Source organism: Castor canadensis, chromosome 12, assembly GCF_047511655.1.
Source record: "Castor canadensis chromosome 12, mCasCan1.hap1v2, whole genome shotgun sequence".
NCBI lineage: Eukaryota > Metazoa > Chordata > Mammalia > Rodentia > Castoridae > Castor > Castor canadensis.
This window is the reverse complement of record NC_133397.1, coordinates 112,840,222-112,864,354: the sequence shown is the minus strand read 5'-3', so window position 1 is coordinate 112,864,354 and position 24,133 is coordinate 112,840,222. Positions and strand designations below refer to the sequence as shown.

The 24,133-nt window shown below is 38.5% G+C and overlaps 2 protein-coding genes across 11 annotated transcripts in view; one reads left to right on the top strand and one right to left on the bottom strand.

The window, feature by feature from the left end:
* Positions 1 to 598: 598 nt before the first annotated feature.
* Positions 599 to 22,626, bottom strand: Dram2 (DNA damage regulated autophagy modulator 2). Of its 8 annotated transcripts, none has more exons than XM_074050778.1 (10): positions 22,480 to 22,626; positions 21,326 to 21,449; positions 20,169 to 20,231; positions 13,361 to 13,505; positions 8,913 to 8,980; positions 7,565 to 7,704; positions 3,425 to 3,602; positions 2,833 to 2,915; positions 1,892 to 1,984; positions 599 to 1,175 (listed from the first exon to the last, which is right to left on the bottom strand). In XM_074050778.1, exons 4-10 carry the CDS (start codon positions 13,489 to 13,491, stop codon positions 1,068 to 1,070), a joined length of 801 nt encoding a protein of 266 aa, XP_073906879.1. In that variant the 5' UTR covers positions 13,492 to 13,505; positions 20,169 to 20,231; positions 21,326 to 21,449; positions 22,480 to 22,626; the 3' UTR covers positions 599 to 1,067. The 8 variants fall into 8 exon arrangements, with proteins under 8 accessions (XP_073906879.1, XP_073906885.1, XP_073906880.1 ...); XM_074050784.1 differs by having other exon boundaries at positions 13,361 to 13,502; XM_074050779.1 differs by having other exon boundaries at positions 22,475 to 22,621.
* Positions 22,574 to 24,133, top strand: part of Cept1 (choline/ethanolamine phosphotransferase 1) — a 39,568-nt gene continuing 38,008 nt past the window's right edge. For 2 of the 3 annotated variants that reach the window (XM_020184375.2, XM_020184376.2), the window contains exon 1: positions 22,574 to 22,715. The gene's annotated coding sequence lies outside the window, so the exon portion shown is untranslated. The remainder of the gene's footprint in view (positions 22,716 to 24,133) is intronic. The other variant, XM_074050777.1, reaches the window with a different exon arrangement.

The window sequence follows — 24,133 nt, the reverse complement described above, 5'->3', positions numbered from 1 at the left end:
ACATGGACAGATATCCAAGTAGAAACTATATAATTATTTGCATTAACAGAGAAAACACAAACAAACAAGTTTTGATATATGAATGTAAATTATTTTGGACCTACATTGTTATTTTTGTTTTTTGATTTCTGGTTTTGTTCCTCAGAATCTGGGTTCTAAAAAGATCACACTCCATTCAAGAAGGCTCAAATTTATCTGATCAAGACAACTTTTACTAGTAATTATGATATAAATGAAAATCTAAGAAACTCTTGCCGCAGGTTGGGGTAACTTTTGTTTGATATTAACCATTTATGCTTTATTCAGAAACTTCTTATCCTTATTTATGAATATTAGCCTTTGTTTTATGTAAAACATGACAGGAGTAAATTTACTACTGAAAACGTCTCACTAGTAATTAAAAATCTCTTAACAGACTAGACTTCATGAAATCTACTAAAAGCAAATATGATCTATCAGTTGGCATAGTACCTGGCTTGTGGCCAGAATCAAATCAGTATCTACTGAATCTTCCATGCAAAGTTTAAGCCATAAAAAACTCACATGAATTCAGGTCTTCTCCCATTTAAAAGTGGATTCCAGAACAACAACAACAAAATGTTTTAACACTATAAGAAATGTATTAACATGTTAAGATTCTAATTTCAAAATCCAGTTCTAAATGATTTCCTGACCAATGTTGGTTACATGAGTCAGGGAAAAGTATTTCTCATAAAAATGCCCCTCACAAAAGATGCTTTTACTTACAAAATACATATACATGAGGCTGAGTTGTACATACTGCTTGGTCTCTTAAAAAAAGTAGAAAAAAACCCTTCAATGTCGTAGTTCTTTGGTTTTATTTTCTGAGATAAAAAAAAAAAGTAAATGTTTTTTAAGTAGTCCTCTTGATGATATCCTTTAAGATAACTTATCAAATGGCTTATTCATGTCTCCTGATTATCAGCATTCATGTCACTGTCAGTCTTGATTAACTGGTTGAAAATTTCAGGTATAATACAGAACTTTGTGAACCTTCTTCCAATCCCTGAGAATCATAATCATCACAGAAATATTTTATCCTTTCATTAAAAATCTCTGGAAAGTAGTCGTGTTCGTTCACTGACCACAGGACAAGGAACAGTGTCATAGAGGGTTAATCCATGTAAATTGGCTTCTACCCGTAAAGAAATTTTCTGGAACAGAAAAGAAAATTATACAGGGAAGTTTGCTCTTTAAAGAGAGATTACTTATCCAATATGTTCTATAGAGTATCTTATGTGATTGGAGATATAAATCAATCTAATAGGTAACAAGAGTGAGAAAGCTGTTCTACTGCCAAAGGTATCATCCTTAGCACCAAGTGATAAGGGAAAACCAACCCTCTGTATTCAGAAAGTTCCCTGTTTACACTGATCTAAGTAAATGTTCACAGATTTATATAAATTCTATGAAAGAAGTTCTTCAAATATGTTTTGCAACTCCAGTTTCAAGGCTGAATCTTGCTATCAATAGACTACTTCCCCAACAGAAACAATTTTACTGGAGAAGTTACTCTCTTTGTATCACTATTTCTGGAGCCAGATTTTAAACACTAATTTTTTAAAAGACTAGACACTTGACAATGGAATGTTCTGTGATTCCACCAGAAGGAAGTTTGGCTGCATAAGTCTAATAGGGTCTTTTCTTGCTGGGTACCACTGGTTCATGCCTGTAATCCTTGCTTCTCAGGAGGCAGAGATCATGAGGATTGTAATTTGAAGCCATCCCAGGCAAATAGCTTGCAAGACTCTATCTCAAAAAAACCCATCATTAAAAACAAAGGCTGGTGGAGTGGCTCAAGGTGTAAGCAACTGAGTTCAAACCCCAGTACCAAAAAAAAGTCTAATACTATCTTTTTTTTTTTTTTTACCTGAAAATCACGAATGTAAGTCAGGAAAAAACCAAAGAAGGAAAATGACATAGACCATTCTGCTGCAGTAGTGACCGTGTGAAGCACATAACCCTTGAGTGACAGGGAGAAAAGAAGTTTTGTGAAATTTTATTCAAATAATGTATAGTATTTCTCCACTGAAAATCCTGAATTTTCATAGGCCAGTCTGCCTTTCAACTTTTGAACAAATTTTAGTTTCACCTGGAACAAATAAAATTTCCACCTAGGTAATTAAGACAAAATAGAATTTCCATTCTGCAAACAAGAACTTACTACTGTTCCCAGAGGTGTGATATTCATAAAATACACCCCCCAAAAAGTTTGTGACTGTTCATCACAAACTTTAATAAGGGCTATTTTTAGAATATTAAGTATAATTTGGATTGTAATTTGGAGACTCTAATAAATTATTTCATTAATTCTCAAAAACATCAAAATACATAAACTCATTTCAGACTTAGTTTATGCCCCTCCCCTATTCTCAGGATCAAAGATGTTATCTACATTCCCATATCTACTATACTGAAACCCACAAATTTAGAACCCATAATAAGGTTCTAGATAACAAAAAGTGGGAGAAGACATCTTTTCAATTCAGAAAATAAGTATTCTAATGATAACAAAAATTCTCAGTGGGCATATTGTATACCATGTACACGTTTAGGGGAGTCAATGTCTAGGGAAACTCTTGTCATCACAATTCTACCCATGTCTTAAAAATATCTACTATCATAGGTAACAGGAAAATATGGTTCTACATAAACTTCATCATATCTAGAAAAAAATCTAATATGTAGTTCATTACTCTATCATAGAACTTTCATTGTTAGTGATAAAATGAAAAACACATCAAAACCAACCAAAATAGTCATCTTTTTAAAAAAAACAAACCTAAGTTTTATAAACTCTTAAGTTCTTACTTTGTCTTCAGGATTCCAGTGGAGTTTCTGTACTACATCAGTGCCAAAATTGCCACTGTACAAAATTGATGAGCAAGTCAGCACTATAAAAAAATAAGTCAAGGAAGAATCTTAGAGAAGACCTGTGAATTTAAACTTTTAGATCCAAAATCACTTTAAAAGTCCAAAACAGTAACTCATACATTTGTTGCCAAGGTCCAAACTCATTTTCTTGAACAATATCACAAGGCAGTAGTAAAACTAAAACTACATCCAGGGGATCACCAAATGGTTCTCATAGTCAATCCCTTCCCTCTTTGCTTGGATAATTGGCAATCCTATCATAAACCTGTCAGATAATTGTTGTTAGGAGGGAGGAAGGGTGTTATTGCATCTTTCATTTCATTTGAATTATGATTTGGCTAACCATTATCTTTGTTTCTGGTTTAGTTATTAAATTTCAAACTGAATTTCATCGTTCAAATCCTTCAGTTTAGCGTTACCTAAGACTCTCTCCCACAAAAAAACTGCTTATACTGTGCCAATAGTGTTGTCTTAAATTTTGTTATTCAATTCCCTTCCAACTGTAGCCTCAGATTACAGCAAAGGATACTGCTAAACGCACTTACTCCACACCAGATAACCAACAGTAGTCTGATCCAGAAGACTTGTTTGCCATGAACTTTGGGCTGCATTTGGTAGGAAAGGATGGTCTGAACAAACATATATAAAGAGCCCATACCAAAGGTGAGCACACCTCCACTTACATGTGCAACAAAAAGAGTTGTTTTCTAAGAGGCAGAAAAAGAAGTATGTCAAGGAGAGAAACTCAGAACACACTGCCAATATAACATTTAAACACATAAGCCAGAGATTTCAACAGGACATTCACCGGGTGAAGAAGCTCTGCAGATTCTACAAACAAATTATTTCCTGAAGCAATTTAATCTCACATTACGCAACATGAACATAGAGATTACAGTAAAACCAAATGATTTCATATGGTATCGCTGAAAATGACAATCATTCATTTATTCTTTTACTCATTTAATAATATGTCTTTTGGGTGCTTCCTAGGTGCCAGGCCCTGAGCAAAATGGATAAAAACTCTGCCCTCACAGAATTTACATTCTAGCAAAGGTATGCAAATAATAAGTAAGGAAATTTCTCTGTAAACTACATGTTGATAAGGGTAACAGAAAAGGGTATTATAAGGGAAGGAAGATTAGGATGGCTGGGAATGAGAGGAGGAGGGAGTTTCAATTTAAATCCAATTTAAATTTCAATGCAATTTAAGACCTTGGCATCGGTTTGATTGATTTTGATTATGCATCAGGGATTACAAAAAATGATAATTTTTTTCTCCTTTACCTTATTTTTCTTATAGATATCCACTTACATTTACTTTTTAACATATATACCATCTGCTTAAAAGTGACAGGAGCTAGATTACAGAAGACCTTTGAGTTAGATCACTTTGGCTGCAAAATGAAGAACTGATGAAAGGAAAATAAGAGTGGACACAGGAACTACTAAGGAGGTTGTGGCAGAGGTCCAGGTGAGAGATGATGAAATCAAGTTGGCTCACAAGGAGATGGTGTGCAGGGAAATAGAAGGAAGAGAAGGGATGGAGGTGGTTCAAGTAGTAAAATACCTGGTACAAAACTGAGTTCAAATCCCAGTACTGCTCAAGGAAAAAAGAAAGTAAGGAGAGATATTTGATATTTGGGTAATGCTACAGGATTGGCTGATAAACAGGGCCCAGCAAAGAAACCATCAGTGAAAGATGAAGTGGACATTCAACAGGGCCAATGTTGCACAGGAGATACAATCAACAGAGAAAGAGTAATTTGATCCAAAATTAAAAGAACATAAGGACTCCTGTGATGAAAGTATTTTAGAATGAAAGTTGAAAATAAAACACCAAAAAAGTATACAAACTGTTTTAGTAGGCAAATGAGATAAAGGCAGAAAGGCAGCTTGTGCGCTTGCTACCAGGAACTGCTACTGGAATTTACTGGGTGGTGCATATAGCTGGGATTCATTTTTCCTACACAGGTGATGAGATATTGTTACCAGAAGGGCCACAACACTACAACTGCTACATCACTATCCACGGTCTAAAAATTACCCAAAACATTTTTTAACATTTAGTTACAGGAACTGATAAGGGAAAGCAGAACTCTATAACAGCTAGTTAACTGTCCACCAAAATTCCCCTTCCACAGTACAGAGTTGCTCCCGGAAACTATGGTCTAGTAAAACTCCATTTTTTTCAGGTCAGGCCCATTGTCCACTCTACTTCTTGCAAATGAAAGTCAATGGAATGATGTGAATCACTGCCAGATGACAAGGAATCTCTTTCACCAAATTCTACTCAGATTCTTCTGAACAATCTTTCAACTAGGCCTGACTTCTGCGGTTCCACATGCATCTCTGCATTGTCCAATTTTGGCAAGGCCTCTCCCTCGATCGATTTAGCTAGGATACACCATCCTTAATATCTGATCACCCTGATCTTGTTCCTCAAGCTCCACCGCCACCCTGGCAATGTCCCTGCCTTCAGCAAGAATCCCACTAGGTGGGTTTAGCCAGAATCCCTTCTTACCTAACCTCATGTTTCCTCTTAGTAATTTCCAACCACCAACCCCAACTCTACTTGTTGGCTATAAATTCCTCTTTTTCTTTGAATTCAAAATTAAGTCCAATCTCTCTCCCCTACTGCAAAACCCCACAGAAGTCAGGGATTCCTTCACCTATAGAGATGGTCCTAAAGAAATTCAGCCTGCACCATTCTTTAATAAGTGTCACTGATTTATTTTTTTAAAAAACATAGGTTGAAGCTTTTAAGAAGCAGGTGTGATTTTTGCATCTCTTTTACTATTTCAGCAAGATAGATGCAGAAAACAGTTAGGTCCTAGGGCATGATAGATTCTAAAGATGGATAGACGCTGTGAGAAAAGATACCTGTCAACCAAAAAACACAAAGCAAAAAACTTAGATGCATGTATGTAAGAAATAAATTTCTGGGTTGGGGATGTAACTTACAAGGCCCTGGGTTCGACCCACAACACCAAAACAAACAACAACAAAACTTTAATTGTGATAAACCACTGAAAATTTGGCATTGCTCCAACAACTATACACTAATTATTATTCACTTGGAGTATATTTTTGGAGATTGCTACAGGTTGAGGATCCCTAATTCAAAAATTGGAAACTTAAAAATGCTCCAAAATCCAAAACTTTTTGAGCACCCACAAAACTCCAAAAATCTGAAACGCCTCTCATCCCAAGCATTTCAGATAAGGGATACTCACCTGTAGTGTTAACTATTACTAAAAAAACTGAAGGCCAGGCATGGTCACATAAGTCTACAATCCCGGCAACTCGGGATACAGAGGCTGGAGGATCCTGAGTTTGAGACCAGCCCAGGGAACTCTGGTAAGAGCCTATCTTGGAAACAAAAGGGCTGTGGGCATAGCTCAAAGTGGTAGGGTGCTTCCTTAGGTAACCTGAACCCCTGATTCAATCCCCAGTAGCCCATAAAAAACAAAAAACAAAACAAAACAAAAAACCCAGGAGACCAATCAGAAGCAGGTAAAATTAGAAGACATTAAATAAGAGACACAGAATATGACCACGTGTGTGTGTGTGTATTTGTATGAGTATTTATAGACTTAAATAACCATTGGATGCTAAACAAATTGTCAAATGTATAAATTGAAACTTTAAAGACTGCAGAGAGATTAATCAAAAAAATACCACATATCCAGGATGTAAGACTCCTCTGAAAGAATGCCAATAGACAGGAAAGAGGAGAGTCTTCAGAATAGTCACGACCAAACAGTGACATCCCATCAACGATGGACAGCATTTACAATGGTGGTCCCACTAGATTAAATTGCCTAGTGACGTCATAGCTGCCTTGTATATGTGCCATGCATGGCGTTTGCAGAACAAAAGTGCCAACAATGCATTTCTCAGAAGGCATCCCTATCATTAAGTGTCACGTGACTGTATTTGGTGAAGGGTGAATGCTACTTTAAAGAATTCCTGAAGAAAAAGATGGAAAAGCTACACATCCTCCCTTGCTTCCTCATGTACAGAGCCAAGCACTTAGGAAACATCCACACAAGAATAAAAAGTAGGTAAAGGATTGTGACTTGTTAGGCATATTAAAAACAAAACAAAATAACCAATGTTTAAAATTAACTGTACCACTTATTTAAATCAGTTCTGTTTGGTCTTGAAGTAACCTCCAATTAAGTAGTAATGAAGTCTAATAACTGTCTTGTGGATCCTGAAAAAATATTACAATAATTTGTTTGTTTAGATTATTGAACATGATTTTTTTAATTGCAAAAGTAGCTGTTTCTAAGAAGATCCAATAATATAAAGATGGTAGATACATTGTGTTAAGATAAAGAAAGAGTAACAGCTGAATGCTGGTGGCTCACTCCTGTAATCTAACCTACTTGGGAGGCTGAGATCTGGAGGCTCTTGTTTAGAGACCAGTGCAGGTAAGGAGTTCACAAGACCCCATAGCCAAAATAACCAGAGCAAAATGGACTGGAGGTGTGGCTCAAGTAGTAGAGCATCTGCTTTGCAACCATGAGGCCCTGAGTTCAAACTCCAATCCCACAAAAAAAAGAAAGAGTAACAGCATGTAACTGAATGTTTCAGGTTTCCTTTTTAACATGTAATATGATACACTTCAGGAAAATACCTACGGCTGGGCTAAAACACAAACCTGGAAATTTGCCACAAGACAAAGTCCTAAACAACTCAGTATTCCAAGTACAAGACCAGCCTTGTTTAATTTGATGATAAGGTTCTCTTCAGGACTCAGGGCATGAACTTGCTTATAACGAACATAAATGGTAGCAATGCCTGGAAAGAGATAATCCAAAAAAAACAAAGTAATAAATGACCATAGAAAATACAGTTGCCAGTGAAGACTTCACAACAGTCACTGCTATCCACACGGAAAGATTTCCCTTTCAAAGTTAATCTGAGAAGAGCAGAAAAAAAAAAAAAAAAAGTTACAGATTTTTAAGAAATTTTAAGGTTGTATCATAGAACTACTGGTAGTTCTGTGTGCCTGAATAAGTTGTTTGACTTCTGTGAGTCTCATATCTACAAATATTTAGTATAAAACTTAAGTCAAGTTTGATATCTTTTAAAAATCACAAATATTTTTATATAAAAATCTATTTTTATGATTAGTATCAAAATCAAAATAAGCAGTTCTAGAATTTGGATGAAATGAGCATAGGCAAAAAAATCAAAAGCTGATTTACCTCACTCTCATGTCATTTTATTTCAAATTACTCCAACTTGGCTCAATCAGATATTACAGTCAATTACGCAGGAAAATAAAGCCCATTTTACCATACTCATTTTTAAAGGGCCAAATCAAACTTCCTACTGCAGAAATAGTGCTGAAGAACTCAGGACTATAGAAACGTAGCAGAGAAATACTTTTGCAGATGTATTTCTGAAGACCTTAGGTATAAATCAAATTTCCTTGTTTTCCTGACTTCTGGTTTTTATACAAGCAAATAATAAATATTTTATGGACAAATAGAATATTTAAAATGATTATATTTGTTGAAAAATGTTTTAGTAAATCAGTAAAAGTTTTGGTTCACAGACAAATGAATGGGAATAGGAAGCACTACAGTATGTTCCTCTGGCATTTGAATATCATTCAAAAATCAGCTCATACTTCCTTCTCCATTCTTAAGTGTCTAAACTGTTTAACCCGAAGGAATTCAGTTGTGGTCAACTGTAGCTACATTTCTTGTTGCCTACTGGTTGCTTAAGTTCACCTAAGGCTTCAAGAATATTTGGATGTACTTGCAACTCCTATTTGGATGAGCAGTCAAACAGCCCTAGAGATATTTCTTCAAGGTTTATTTACATACTTTGGCATTTCTACAAAAGCTTTTTCTTTAAAAGGAGCATAACTGTAATGAATAATTTAGTGATAATATTTTTCAAGTATAACTAGAAAATAAGCAACACAATAGTGCTTAAAGAACAAAATAGCAATTTAGCTAATAATTTTGAGCATTAAAACAAGTCTCATTACTTACATAAAACGGCAGCAATATTTAGCATTGCCCCAAACAAGCATTTTTCTGGAGCTAATGTACCAGTGTCACTAAAAGAAAAAAAGAAAATTTGTGGTTTTTTCACACTACACAGATATCCATGCATATTTCTTCTAAGGCATGAGTAATAACGGAGTTACTTCAAGCTCTTTGTCATTTAAAAGCCCCTGAGCTCAACTCTCACATCATTTTATAAAGAGAACACATGATAACTTGAGTTTATTTGCCTACTTCACTTTTTTCTATCATTTAAGATTACACCCTTTCACATAATAGAAATAAACATAAACTTATTTAAAAAAAAAGTTATCCTTGATGTGTTCCTGGCTTACCATCAACTAAGCATATGCATTTATCTTACCAGGATTCCCTAACCGCAGGCCCTTTCACAGCTCTCACACTTTTACACCTCTTGTTGACTCAGCCTACAATTCAATAAACACCTGTTTATCTACTGATCAATTAAAAAATATTTATCAAGCACTTATGTGCCAGGCATCACTTTCGGGACAAGAATACAAAGTGAAACAGACTAACCTCCTGCCCTCATGGAGCTTACATTCAAGACTAATTTTGAGCACCCTCTTTACTATAGCTTTGGACCTCTCCTCTAGCAGATAGTGATGCTTGGCATTCTGACCAGGCTTCTGTCAAAATAAGCACAGTGCATCACAATGCGTATGTCTTCAGGATACTGTGGGATTAAAAACCCAGATAGAAAATCCACCATTTACCAACTGGGGAAGCTAGGGCATATTCTCTTATCTCCCTGAGACTACTCTTTGATCTGCAAAATAGAGCTATTCACTCATTTCCAACCTCATCAGATCAATGTAAGGATAGAGTAAGATGTGTGGTGATGCGTGTGCAGACACCCACTGAATATTAGTTACTTTCCTTCACTTCAAACTACTAAAGGATTAAAAAAGACAAAGTCTTTGGTCTTGAATTAAAGTAATATAGGAAAGAGATAATCAGCATCTCACCTAAGACAACGTACTAAGGATAAAAAGACACAGAAAGTCGTGTCTGGCAAAAATCAGTAATTGGGTGAACATCTGGATTAAGGGTTTAAGAAAAGGAAAGTATCAAACATGAATTCTAAGAAATGTTCTTTCCAACTCTACAACTCTGTGAGTCTTTCTCTTTAAAAAAGAAAAAAAGTCTACAGTGAAAATGGAAAAACAGGAATAATGTATTTACAAAGGAATAAATAAAAAAGAATAAAACATATCTTTCACATGCAGAAGATTTTGTTACCCTTTGACCATCTCTGGGAATGGGAACTATGGGGTCTTTTTGTTCCTTCTACTTTTCAAGTTTTCTACAATGTGTGTGTATTATTGTTATAATCAGAGAAAAAAATCCGAATAGTTTTAGTAGTTGTAATTCAAATGATGTCCCTGCTTTGGATTACCCCAAAAAGAAAGTAATAGCATGCATTTTCAAGATGGTTGGCTTAGCCAGATATATGGCTGTAAAACAAAATGACATCAACTAGCCTAAAATGAAAACAAGCATGTGTATCACCTCATTAACATAGAACTTCAACACAGTGGTCACCAAACTATTTAGATTACACACCATCCCTCACTCACACAAAAAAATCTGACCATGTAACTTCAAAATAGATATGTTTACACTATTATTATTATATATATTAAATATCTATAAAGTTCAAGCATCTTTCTATTAAGAGATATACAAAGACGTTCTGGTATTTTCTTCTTGTGCTCCAGTAGCTTGTCTTATGCAACCCACTTCGGCATCAAACTTGGAACGGACAAAGAGAACACCTGAAGTGCACTTGCACCAAAATTTGCCTTTGCAGTAACATTTACATTTGGTTATGTCCTTTGGGGCTGTAACAACTAAACCTTTTCAATAGGGCCTAGAAACTGAAAGGAATTTTGTAGAATATCTATAGTTTAACTTAATTATTTTGTAGATTGAGGAAATGAGCCTAAGAGAAGAATAAGTACTAAAGTTTAAATATCTTAAAATACTGGAGAAAGATCCCAGTTTATTAGCTGAAAAATAAAAAAGCAGAAGGAGAAGGAGAGAAAAGGAAGTGTCCAGAGTACAATTAGAAAATCACATGTAGTACTGTCAGAGAACTGAAACTCCCAAAAAGAACGCAGTGGCTTCTCATTATTTAAAGTTCTTTAGAATGAAAGAAGACAAGTTCTCAAAGGGTAAATAAAATACTGATGGGCCCTCATGAATCTTAAGCATGTGTCTTCTCTTGAAGTCACTAAAGAATGGTCTGGCTTCTTAGAGTCTGATCAACACAGTGGTAATCATTACCAAATCATTCAAATTAGAACCTTAAATTATAAAAATTTGGGGATTTTGTGAACATTCTTAAGTGCACCTGATGTCCCTTGTCCTTTGCGTGGTACCATTTCACTGCAGAAACAACAAATGTAGATAGATGGCAATGCCTAGATCTTTACTTGACATTTTAAAAAGCCAAACTGAACATTCTGGTTAAGTTTGCTATTTCCATATTGGAAAGGTTATTCTCAGAATGTAAACAAATGAAAGAATTACAAAACAAAGAACACTATTTAATTTTTTTTAAGGCAACTCATTCAGCATCTTTCTGGAGCTGTGTTGTTTCAAAGGCGTCATATAGAAGCTGAATTCTTCTTTTGTTAGACCTAGCTATATTCCAGGTAGGATCATTTCCATTAAAACATTGAGTTGTTTAATAATATTTAGCAATGGTATTTTTGTAACTGTTTTTCTCATCTCCCTCCCTGTTTAATTCACTTCACTTTTATGTAAAAGTTTAAGCCTTAATAGCTCAGAAACCATTCATAATGATTATGACTTTTCTCATATCCTCTTTGTGAATGCACGAATTGAGGAAACACTTTCAGAGAGACATTTGGTCGAGTCAAACTAAACTACCCTACTACCTATCCAGCAATCTCATGTCTATGAATCTACCTAAATATCAGCACATGTGTATTAAATTATGTTACAGGATCTTTATTCTACTATTGTTTTCTAAAAGCCATAAAAAGGGGGGCAGAATAATGAAGCAATTTATATATCAACATGTTATCACTTTTTATAAATGAAAATTAAAAACCAAAAAAGTGTTAAAAGTAGTAAGAAAGGAAAGTTTTGTATAAACATAGACAACAGGACAAAGCAAACTGGAAAGAATGCTACCAAACTATCAATGACTGCTGGGGAACTTTAGGGTCAGAAAGAGATTTTTATTTTTTGTTTTTTAATCACTGTGGTATTTCTTAAAATCTGTTGCACTAATTACTCACTGCTTTTATAATTTAAGAAAAGGTTATGAACATAGCACATACAGATGAATACCCATAATTAAGCTACAGATAATTCTGAGATTTCGACGATATTACTGAGGATGGGTGATGGTAGGTAGCTCGTGTAGCAGAGTGCTTACCTAGCGAGAGTGTGTGTATAATAAACTGGTAACTGTTGATACTTACTGCTTTGAAATTTCTAATGGGCATATCATTAACGAGTGAGAGCACAGCCCCTAGAGTCAAACACAACAGGTTTGCATCTTGGTTCCAACACTTACTGAGTTGATGCCATTCTGCATTTCACTTAACCTCCCTGGACCCCATTTCTTCTGCCACAGTTTATATCTTAAATGCCCCACAAAGGCCCATGTGTTAGAGGTTTGGTCCCCAGGAAGGCACTATTGGGAGGTGGTAGAGCCTAGTGGGTATTCTTTAGGTCACTGGGGGCATGCTCTTGAAGAAGATTAAAGGACCCTGTCCCCCTTCTTATTCTCGTTTGCTTCCAGGTCATAAGGTGAATGGTTTTGCTCCCCCATGTGCTACTGCTATGATGTGCTGCCTTGTCACAGGCCAAAAGCAATTGGGCCAATTAATTGATCAGGGATAGACACCTAAGACTGTGAGCCAAAATAAAGTTTTCTCTTTATAATCATCTCAGATATCTGTTACAGTAACAGAAAGCTGACTAACACATCCTCCTCTCCTCATATGGGTGTTGTAAGGATTCAATTATACAACACATGAAGAATTAGAACACTTCCTTGAACATAGTAAGTAGATCGATAAGCCTGTGTCAGTACTGCTATCTTTTCCTATTATCACTCTTGTTTGTTTACAGCATTTCTGAATTTTAAGGGGAAAATAATTCCCACTCTATGTCCCAAGGCAACCTCAAACACTTACTGGAAAGACAAAGCTCTAAGGGGTCACAGTCTATTAACCGATTCTTTAACTGTCTCCACATTTCTCTATTATACATAGAAAGAGTCGAATATAAGTTCCTTTTATGTTTCCTTGTTGTTGTAATACTGACATAAAAACCCAAACTTTAAAATGTTGACATGAAATGTTAGCTTCAATGTAAATAATGAATGAGTCATAAAAAGTCTCCTATACAAATAAAAATATTTCACTGACCTGATATAAGGCAAAGCAGGGTCAACATGGTGGAGTGTTACTGCAGTAATGTATGAAAGTGTGAAAGCAGCAGCTGTCCAAATTACAAGAGCTGAAGGAAGAAAACTGAGGCCTTGCTGAAACCACCACATTTCAAACAAGTCTTCTGTAGGAGAAAAAACAAATTAGAAACAATAATCCAAAGTCTTCCCCATTCCACATCCCCACAACTCCCACAACCTTGTACCTATCACCTACAGCTGTTCCCCTTCTGAAAGCATCCCTCATGCCAACCCTACATCTGCTTTTCAGTAAATAAACCAAGATTCACCCTCTGGCCATAGCCTCAAACTCTCTGCCCATCTTCCCACACATAACCAAGTATTAACACTGCTGATTCTCCTAACTTTTGTTCCAATCTCCCCCTTCTCTCCATCTTCACTCAACCTAAACCACCACCATCACTGGTCAGATTATTATCATAACTTCCTAAATGGTCTCTGTGCTATTGTTAATATGTACTTGTCCATCCATATCCTCGGGAGAACTGGTTCTAGGACACCTCACTGAGACCAAAACCACAAAATACTTAAGTCCCTCGTGTAAAATGGCATGGTATTTGCATATAATCTATGCCTATCTTCCCATGTTCTTTAAATCATTTCAATTACTTATAGTGCCAAACACAGTGTAAATGTTATGTAACTAGCTGTGCTATGCAACTAGCTTTTACACTATTGTTTAGGGAATAAGAGCAGGAAAAAACTTTGTACATGTTCAATACCAATGAATTTTTTCTAATACTTTCAATCCATAGTTGGTTAAACCAGCAGATGTGGAACCCCGCAGCCTCTAGGTAGCTTCGGGATGGGGGACTGATCACAGGAAAGACCAAGGCATGATTAGGTTGGGACTTTTATAGTCCCTTCCTCCCAACCCCTGATCTCCCAAGAAGGGGGGTGGGGGCTGAAGATTAATAATCAATGGTCAATAGCTTCATCAGTCTATGTAATGGAATTTCCTTAACAAATCAAAAGGGGCACACCAGGAAGCACCCCACACATGTCAGAATGAACATCAGGAACCTGGAGGAAGATCTGCAACCTGCAGGGTCAGGGTAAGGATCACTACAGGGGCCTCCAGGAGTTGGGCACCAGGGAGCCTCTGACACTGTGTGACTGGCAAGGGCTCTGCCAGGGTGGGTTGGAGCTGAAGTGGGGGCCAGTGCAGCTCCAGCAGGGCTGCATCGCCCCCAACCCCTCTACGGTGGACTCTGGCAAGTTAGGTCTCCCATTCCCAGAAGCTTTTTCCACCTAGACAGCAGTGAGGGTGTCCCACTGGCTGGCCTCTTGGAAATGCATCCCTCTCAACCAGGCCCTCATGGTGAACAAGAAAGTGGTGGTAGATTCTGAAGCCATAGACAGGTTCTCACTATGTTGCCCAACTAGCCTTGAATTCAAGTGACCCTCCCACTTCAGCCTCTTGAGTAGCTTGGACAACAAGAGCACACCACCATGCCCAGTTCTAAAAATTTAAAAATAGTGGTCCACATGTTCCTGGAAGATGGGATATTCAGGGTTCAAGTGGTGATCCAGGATCTTAGGCAGAGGGCAACAAAGGAGTTAGTGCTAAAAGGTGTGGAAGTAATGCTGGCAGACCAGGTTGATGACACCAGCATGAAGCTGGCCATCACTGAGGCTCATACCACCTTCATCATGACTGGGTGAACTTCAGCCAGGAGTATCAGGTCAAGCAGGTCAAACTGCTGGCAATTCTAACTAAGCACCTGGGCCTTCGCTTAGAGAACAATAGGAAGCTGATGCTGAGAGATTGGGAGTAGGTCACTGTGATGGCAAAAGGGAGGAAGAGGAGTATTTCCAAGACATCAGCATTGCCATGACCAGCCTGCAGCTCCCCTATTTCAACAGCCTCCTCCTACTTCCTGCCCCACAGAACCCCAGATGGAAAGAGCTACTTGTTGGATTTGCTCACGGGTGACATCCCCATGGATGGCATGGCCAGGATTGACCCAGATCCTATAGTGCTGAGCCTGCCAAACATACCAGAAGAGTATAGTCAGTCAGAACATCAAGCTCACTGCCTTCAAGTACACTGCAGAGGAATACAGCACTCTGCTCACCAGGCACGCTGGCAAGGCTATGTGCCACAGCAAGACAACTCCTCAGGCATGTGAGAAGCTTGGCTTCCCCAGGGCCCACAACCTGGCCAACACATTCAATTTTTATGCCCTAAAACCCAACCACAACATCAAGCTGAACCTGTGACTCTGGACCTCCAGGCTCAGACAGCTGAACCAGTGACTGGAGCAGCACAAAGGAGACTGTCAGCTATAACCTGCCCACCTGAAGCCCCAAGCTGGGAAGGCCCAGAGGTACAAATCCGTCCATGTGTACAAAAAGTTTTCTCAAATAAAGCCATTGTTTTCACAAGAATGAATGAATGAATTAGCAAATAAAAATAAAACCTCAAAAGGCCTGGGTATGGATAGCTTCCAGGTAGCTAGCTGAACATGTGGAGATTCCTGATCCCTCCCAACATGCCTTTCCCTATGCAGATCTTTCTTGTATCCTTTTTAACTGAACAATGTGTTTCCTAATTCCTTAATAACTGGTAAATGTGTTCCCTTAAGTTCTGTGAACCACTCTAGCAAACCCAAAGAAGGGATCATGGGTGTCCCCATTTATAGCTGGTCTGTCAGAAGCACAGGGAAACAACCTGGGGCTTGTGAGCAGCATGGGAAGTAGGGACAGACTTGTGGGTTCAGCCCTCAATCTGTGGAATCTGATGCTATTTCTGGGTATATATTGTCAGGACCAAATCAGAGGATATTCTGCTGACGTCTGACACAGAACTGATGGATTAGTTGATTGGTTATCCACTTATTGGTGTCCAGAGTATGTATGTTGACTACTGAGCAAGAGTTTTTCCTACATGTTACTCAGTCTTCCTCTAGTCTTGAGCACAATCAATCTAAGACTATCCTGAAACCAGAGTGATCCTCCTAATTCTAAAATACTAATCTGACTATCTTATTCTCCTACAAAGACTCTTTTCCCCTAAATTCATAGAAATTGTCTTTCCTTGTTAACACAGTCCAGAAGGTCCTTACATCATTTGATCTCCACTTACCTTTCTACATTCACCTCTAGCTATTCTTTGTTCCCAATTCCTTGCTTTAGCCATCATCATCTTCATCATTATTACAAAAACAGTGTTTACTATACACTAGCAATATTACTAAGCACCTTAAATACATGCTCTCATTTATACCCCTCAACAAAATTACAGAGGTTAAGAGAAATGCCCAAGGTCATAGGGCTCATAGGTCATAGAATTCAAACTCCAGTAATTTAATTCTTGAGTTTGTAGTACTACTATGCTACAATGCCATAGCAAACTTCTCACAGCTCTTAAAAGGTACCCTGCTCTATTATGTACCTTTGGCTCTTCATGTACATTGCTGTCTGTTTGGATGATTTACCTCACCTATTCTCCACAATCCATTGTGCTCAACATCCTTATCTCAGGCTGACTTTCCAAATAATGAAAACAGCCATGTTTTTACTGGTATTTATCATCTGCTCTGATCACAATGCTGTCACCATCCATCCTACTACCTACCCAGTTAACTTCTATACATTTTTCAAGTCCTTCTGGCTCCAGCTGGCTGTCCCTGCTGTTTCCAGTAATACTGTGTAACTTCCCCAACCAGGAAACTGATCACGCTAAATGGTTACTCGTTTGTTTGCTTTATCTTCCTCACTAAACTTTCAAGTTCTGCAAGAGCAGGAAACAACTATTTTGTCCATTGTATTTCCAACTCCTACGGAGGGAGGAAAAAAAAGGCCTAAATATATACATTCCATATATCACTGTCACCCTTAAATTCCAAACTGAAGATATTATATAATAATAAGTTGAAAATGTGAATTAGAGGGTGGGATGTGGTTCAATGGTTGAGCAGCCTGGCATGTATCAGGTCCTGGGTTTAATTTCCAACAACAAAGACCAAATAATAATAATAATGTGCATTAGAAAACATTACATGTTCATATACTTATTTTTAAATTTAAAAAAATATAGAAATACTTTTAAATTACAAGAAATTCCTCCTGTGTTTTTTGTGTATGTACAAATAATTTGGAGGAACAGCCTTCGTAGATTGATTACCTAAAAAAATTAAGTATCTCCCATGAACTTTTAAAATATCCTAATCTCTCCTATTCTCCACAATCCACTGTGCTCAACTTCCTTATCTCAGACTGACTTTCCAAATAATGAAATCTCAGCCATTTTTTACGGGCATTGTGATCTGCTCTGATCATCTGACTTGTTGCTAAATAAGTACATTTACATCTTGCTAAACAAGTTTCTTCTCCTTTGACACTAAAGTCACCATTATAGGCTTGGTTTGAGTAATTTCCTGCCTAAAATATCATAATCTCCTCTTTCCAACTCTTTTTTTACCCTATCACCTTAATATCTCATCAACAGTTTCTTTTCTTCATTTTAGTTAATTGAAACCAAGTACCTACAGGTGCTTTCTCCAGCAGAGGTTACTAAGAGAATAATTCTCAATTTGTGTAAATTTTGAATCACTTCTAAACTCTCTAGGTTTTCTTCTTTCATCTCTGTAAGTGCTATTTTAACTTCTGTTTCCAACAATTCCTACCTCAAGTCCTTAGGAATACAGCTCCATTATCGTTGGTTCAGTACATCTCACATTTTATGGTTTTCAATTGTGAGCTCATATTTAGATGATCTTAACCTTAGAGTATTCTAAAAGAATACTCTTTTAGGAGCATATTCTTTCAAATGCGCTTTAAATTGAGGATGAATTATTTCAGGGAGGATCTATATTTGTTTTTGGTAAACATTTTGGCATATTACAAAACTGACTAATTTCTTGGCTTCCAGTTTTTCAGAACATGTAAAATGTAAACTTCAACCTTGAACCAGAATGATGGCAGACTTTATAGTTTCAAATGCTCAGATGGAATCTTTATTCCCCCACCTCGACTTATATGAAAATTGATAAATTTCTGTGAACTTCCTTTGCCAGGAAGAAGATATTTTTCTGGTCTTCCTTTCACTGAATGTGCAGATTTCTGAGATCCTGGCTGAATTTGAGGAGAGGTAGTTCTCCAACGCTTTGAGTTGTGCAATTTCAAGTGGAAATATTTACATTTTATGTTTAGAAAATGTCAGCTACTGAAACATAGGCACCATTTGCACAAACTGCCATATGAATGGGGCCTGTTGGAATTGTATATTTGAGACATCACAGAGTTATGAATTCTATCTCGCAACCCTGGTAGGAAGCAAGGGAAGCTGTCTCTTCTTCTTCATTGTGCTTTATTCCACTACCAGCCAAATGCCCCTAAAAAGAACATACTATTAGCTTCAGCACTGGCTTCAGGCCTTTGTTTGACTTTTTACCCTTGAGAATAAGATCTGTGCTACACTTAAAAGGTTAATCTAATCTAATTAAGGAGTTTCTGTTGTTTTTGAAATTGACCTCATGATTTTATTTTCTTCATAAAAAAACAAAAGACAGAACTTAGAACTGGTTCACCTGTCCCTTTCTCTTCTTATCTCCTCCCTGTTCAAAATGTTTGCATCTCTTAATAGCCAGCATTCTCTTAGATCTGTAGTTGGGCTCAACACACTCAAGCCTCGGCACAATTTTCTTTGTACTTTTAGCTTTTTCCCAGAAAATGGGCTTGGTCTGCCCACCATAGCCACTCTGCATCCTGTCATAATGCCCTTTGCCCTGGGCACACAGAGAATCTTTGCTCTTCTTGTCTAGTATAACTTTGTGAGGTTGGTACTTGCCACACTTGTTACAGAAAGTCCAGTGGATTTTGGGAACATAAACTGTGATTACAGGAAGGCTACTGGCACCAAAAAAAAAAAAAGGCATTTAAGAGTTCCAGTAGAAAGGATTTTCAAAACATTTTGTCCACACCACTCACGCCCCATTTTATCTTTTTACATGCATAGATTCTTCCTTTTCTTCAAAATAGAGCTCAACTGCTATCTTCCATATACAACCCTCACCAATCCCTTTTTATCTGGATGTAAACACCCCTTCTTCTGAGAACACTTGACTTGCACATCTGTTACAGCTCTTTTCTTCTACAGTGTGAAAATTTAGGAGGACATCTAGATGACAGGCTTCACTCCTCCATGTAAGCACAGCAGAGGGCCTCAACCACAGTCATCACTCAATATTTGTGGAATGAACAACGAATCCAAATCAAATCCTCTTAACTCCCCTAACTGGTGTTGGGTTTTCTATTTCAGCAAAGCAGCATTATCACTTTTTTCTGGATTACCCAGATTCTAAGACTATGGAGTAACCACAGGTCCTCTCCAAAGCCCTCACTGGCACTATGAAATGGCAATTCTGTTCTACTCTCAAGTCATTTACAACCGTCCTTCCTCCCAGGGTGCACTGTAACCACGGAATTCAAATTCTCAATTCTCTTGCCCTGTTTTTCTTCTCCTCCATCCATCCTATCTTTATTCTAAAGTATTCCTCTGCTCAAAAACCTTATTTTCATAAGATTGTGTAAACTTGTATGAACCATAACTTCTCCAAACCAGTTTCTCCTTTGAAAAATGGGAATATTATCAGCATAGAGTGCATGGCCCATAAGTAGTTAATAGGCACATGTTTCTATTTAGATTAAAATTTCAATTGGTTAAAATTAAATAAATTAAAATTTTCAGTTTCTTTGTTGCACTCGCCACATTTCAAATGCTCAATGCCACATGCTATTTTAGAATATGAAAGACAAATTACCTGTTTTATCAATTTGCAAAATTTCAGTCTTCAGAACTGCCCAAACCTGTGCCTTTTACGATCCTGAAATCCACATACAATGAAAATCAGAAATTGTTGTTTCAATCCATATAATTTTAAACAGTGTAATTTTTAACCAATGCACCAATACTACTCATGGACTGAACGATAAGCTACAGTGGTTTTTTTGTTTTTTGGGTTTTTTTTTTGAGCATGAAAGTATGCAATTTATTAAAGCAAGCGAGAAGAAAATAGAACTCTCACAGAGCAAGCGGGGTCCCAACAGAGGATTGCTGATAAAGTGGCAGAGTCTAGGGATTTTTATCACTACGGCATTAGTTTTCTCAAAAAGTTGATATCTGAATTTTCTATAATGGTGATGCATCATCTGGAATGAAAATTTTAATTCTAGGATTTCAACTTCCTTATCCTCTGTCACACCAGACACCTTTTCCTGATCTCAACAAGAATATCAGAAAAAGAAGTTTCCTCTCATATAGATAAAAATCAGGGAAGAACAACAGCTTACTTGTAAGCAAAATATAGCATTAACTAGTCCATAAGATGAATGTAAGGAACACAGCTGGGAGACTGGATTTATCTCAATGCAAACTCCACCGTTACAAATTTCCACCTATAGGATTGCAGGCAAGTTAACTTATGGGTTACAGTATTCTTATTTGTAAAATAGACAAACCCTCCAAGGGTTGTGCCTTAGACTGGAGCAGAGTTATCATAAAATGTAGTGACAGCTGATTTATTAATTTGGTACAGTCACAACTAGCCACTCATCCCGGATACAACTTCTATGAATAAATTCTTTCAGTTATGAATCATCTTGCTTGCGTATCTCCTTTTCTGTGAAAATTCTAGTTGTTTTAACCGACAATTTAGAGGAGGCAGGGCTTGGATGTTTTAACAGTTTCCAGTGACAACTGAGAAGGTACACAGAGAAGGTTAGGAGATTACTAATCGCCTAGGTATTATCACCTTGGAAAGCTCACTCAAAATATGGCAGGGTAATTCTCAACCAAGCAAAATTAGAATTATAATGCTTTACAATTGAAGAAACCTTTAAAAATACTTGAAGATATGCAGGAATAAACTTTACAAAGCAGTAAAAATGTTTAACAAATTTTTTTTTTTGCATCTCTCACCTATCTTTTCTGCTTTCTTTGAAGCTCCATGAAGCAGAACTCCAGCTACAATTTTTTTCACAAATATTTTAAAGCCACTGGGATAAGACGATTTTCTTATGCTGTCTCCTCTAAGTGGTGACTGCTAAGGAGTAATAAGAAAGATTCTGGATGACAGAAAGCCTGAGCTTCTTTCAGAGGCACATCGGACCACCAGGCCCAAAACAAAGCATAAAAGAAAATTGTTATTTTTCTAATTCCAATACAGGCTCTTGACAAATGTAAATTTCCTTGAAGTTAAATTCTAGAGTCTAGAAGATTAAGTAACGTTTTTATAAGTTACATGAAAGAGAAATGAAAATTTGTTAATGCAAAGACAATTTAAGAATTGCAGTTGGGTACTGATTTACAAATTAAAATTATTTCTAGGCCGTGCTTTCTGAGTTTTCCAAAGGCATCCTACTGTAAAGCAGGCTTGGGAGGACGCACAGGATTAGCGATTTCCTTTATGCATCTGGACCACTCCCTGTAATACAATTGTAGGTAGTAGACAGAGCTCCTGTAAACACAAGGTCACCAAGGATCTCAATTTCAAACTTCCCCCGCCCCCACCACCAAGGAATCTGAGTCCTGAAGTGACAACAAGAACTCAGTTTTTCTGGGACTGGGGCAAAGGTTCTCATTCACCACTTAAACAAAACCAGAGTCATTATTTAGACTGCTGCTTTTTCACAAAGCCCAGTAACACTAGAGCAAAGATCTCATTTCCGTTGTCTGGAGCTAGAAAAAGATGCGGGAGACGGACCTTGGCACTAAGCACCATTTAGGGCACGCGGACAGTGGGAAGGACCAAGAAAGGAGACAGAAAAGTGGGGCGCGGAGACCTGAGCCCAGCTTGCACTCACCCTCTCCTCTTGGGTGCTCCCTGGAGCTCGCCCATGGCCCAGGTCACCCTTTTCTGGTTTGTCGCACAGACACGGTGTAGCCCGTGGAAGTAAGTCACCTTGCCCGCGGAGGCTCGCGCGCCTTGCCACCCGGGGTGATGGAGAGGACCCTGGGGTGCGCCCAGGGCGCGATCCCACTCTCTGACGCACTCTCCAGACCAAGAGTTGGGCTTCAGACGTCCCAGTCAGCCCTTCAGCTCCAACCCTACCTTTCTTCCCGACCTACCTTACCTGGCTGACCCCGCCAGCGCCAGCCGCTGGCTCGGGAACCTCTTGGCAGCAGGAGACAGGGCGGGACCCTAGAGCGCGCTCCCGAGCAGCCCGGCCAGCTCGACGCGCGCCGCCGCTCCTTCTGACTCCTCTTTACGGCAATCGCGAAAGTGTCGTAAACGTGCTGCCGCCGATCAGAGTCGGCCAGTCCGCTGGAGTCGGAGTTGTTATTGCTAGGTGTGCTGGCTGGGGTCTGGGTAAGGCTATGGGAATCAGTCTTGGGAAAGCGGCCGGGATGGGAAGGACGTGGTGGAAGGGGGTGGGAGGGCCTTTTCTCCCAGGAGTTGTGGAGAGAAGGTTGGGAGGCTCCGGGGTGGGCATTCCGGTGTTGCTGGGTGTGGGCTGGCTGAAGCGAACGCCGTCCTTCCTCCCGCAGGGTGGCCTCGCGCGCCGGGTTGTGGGGAGCACGAGGGGTTGACTGTCCCCTCCACCCCGTCTCCAGTGTGTGTGGTGGGAGGTGAGGGGGGCTGTGGGATGGAGGTGGGGAGGCGCCTGCGCGGGAGCCGGGACGCCGGATGCAAGTCGAGGGTCGGTAGCTGGGACCTCGGCTGGCCGGCGTCGGGAGGGTGGAGGGCTGGGGCGCTGCGGAGCGGAACCTACCTGGCCTGTCAGCTCCACACCCTCCTGCCCCGGTGCTGCCTAGTCCATAAACCGTGTAGCATCGTGGGCCAGCTTCGCCTTGTGGTGCTGATTCGTGGCTGGGCCTCGCTTCTTGCTCAGCAACTTTTCTAGAAATTTCAGCCCATCTTGACAAGCTTGTGCGGTGCCAGCTAGGGTTTCTTTCAGCAGTGTTCTTGGAGAAAGGACGTGATCCCAGGAACACATGGATGATTGGGATCTTTGCATTTAGCCGGGTCTGTTTTGTCCAACTCGGTGCTTAGCATTTTTGTGTCATTTTTTTTTTTTTTGCCATTTTGCATCGTTGTATTGAATGTGTGGTTTTGGTTGAAATCTTTTAGTTCATCGGTGAGCATGTAGAGGCAAATTCATAGCTGGCTTTTCTACAAGTATGTTTTTGCCTGTACGTAGTCAGAATATTCAGTTCTTACTCTCGAACTAGCAGGGATGTGTTCCAATTCCTGTGTATTCAGTTGACTGACTCAAAACGCAAACTAAACTGTGATAAGACATTGGGAGTGTTACTAATTTACAACTATGGGCGTTCCCATAGAAATCCAGAGGTTGAAATTCTGAAAGTATTTTGCTGCATATTCGTTCTGTGCTGAGGAAAAACTAGTTAAAGCTCCTTATACAGTTTGTCATTGCAACATATAAATGGATAAATCTGCCTCATATTAATGCCATTTACATTTTATTGTATAGCAGTTTGTAAGCTGCATATTCGTTCTTTAAGCTGGCCGAAGGTGCTGGTGATGTTCTTTTCGAGGGTCACCCTGTGCTGTTCTTTTTAAGAGAATAAAAAGTAATGTATAAAATGCTAGGCTTTGCATCGCCCCTCCTCAGGAGAAAGTTACTTCCTTTTTTAAGAAGTGCAAGATTTCAGTTCAGCAAAACACTAGATATAAGTTGTATTACACAGCACTCTTTTTGCTTCCAAGTCTTTTGTTTTTGTCACTTGTGTTGTGTATCGTTTGTTAAATAATGCTGAGCTTAC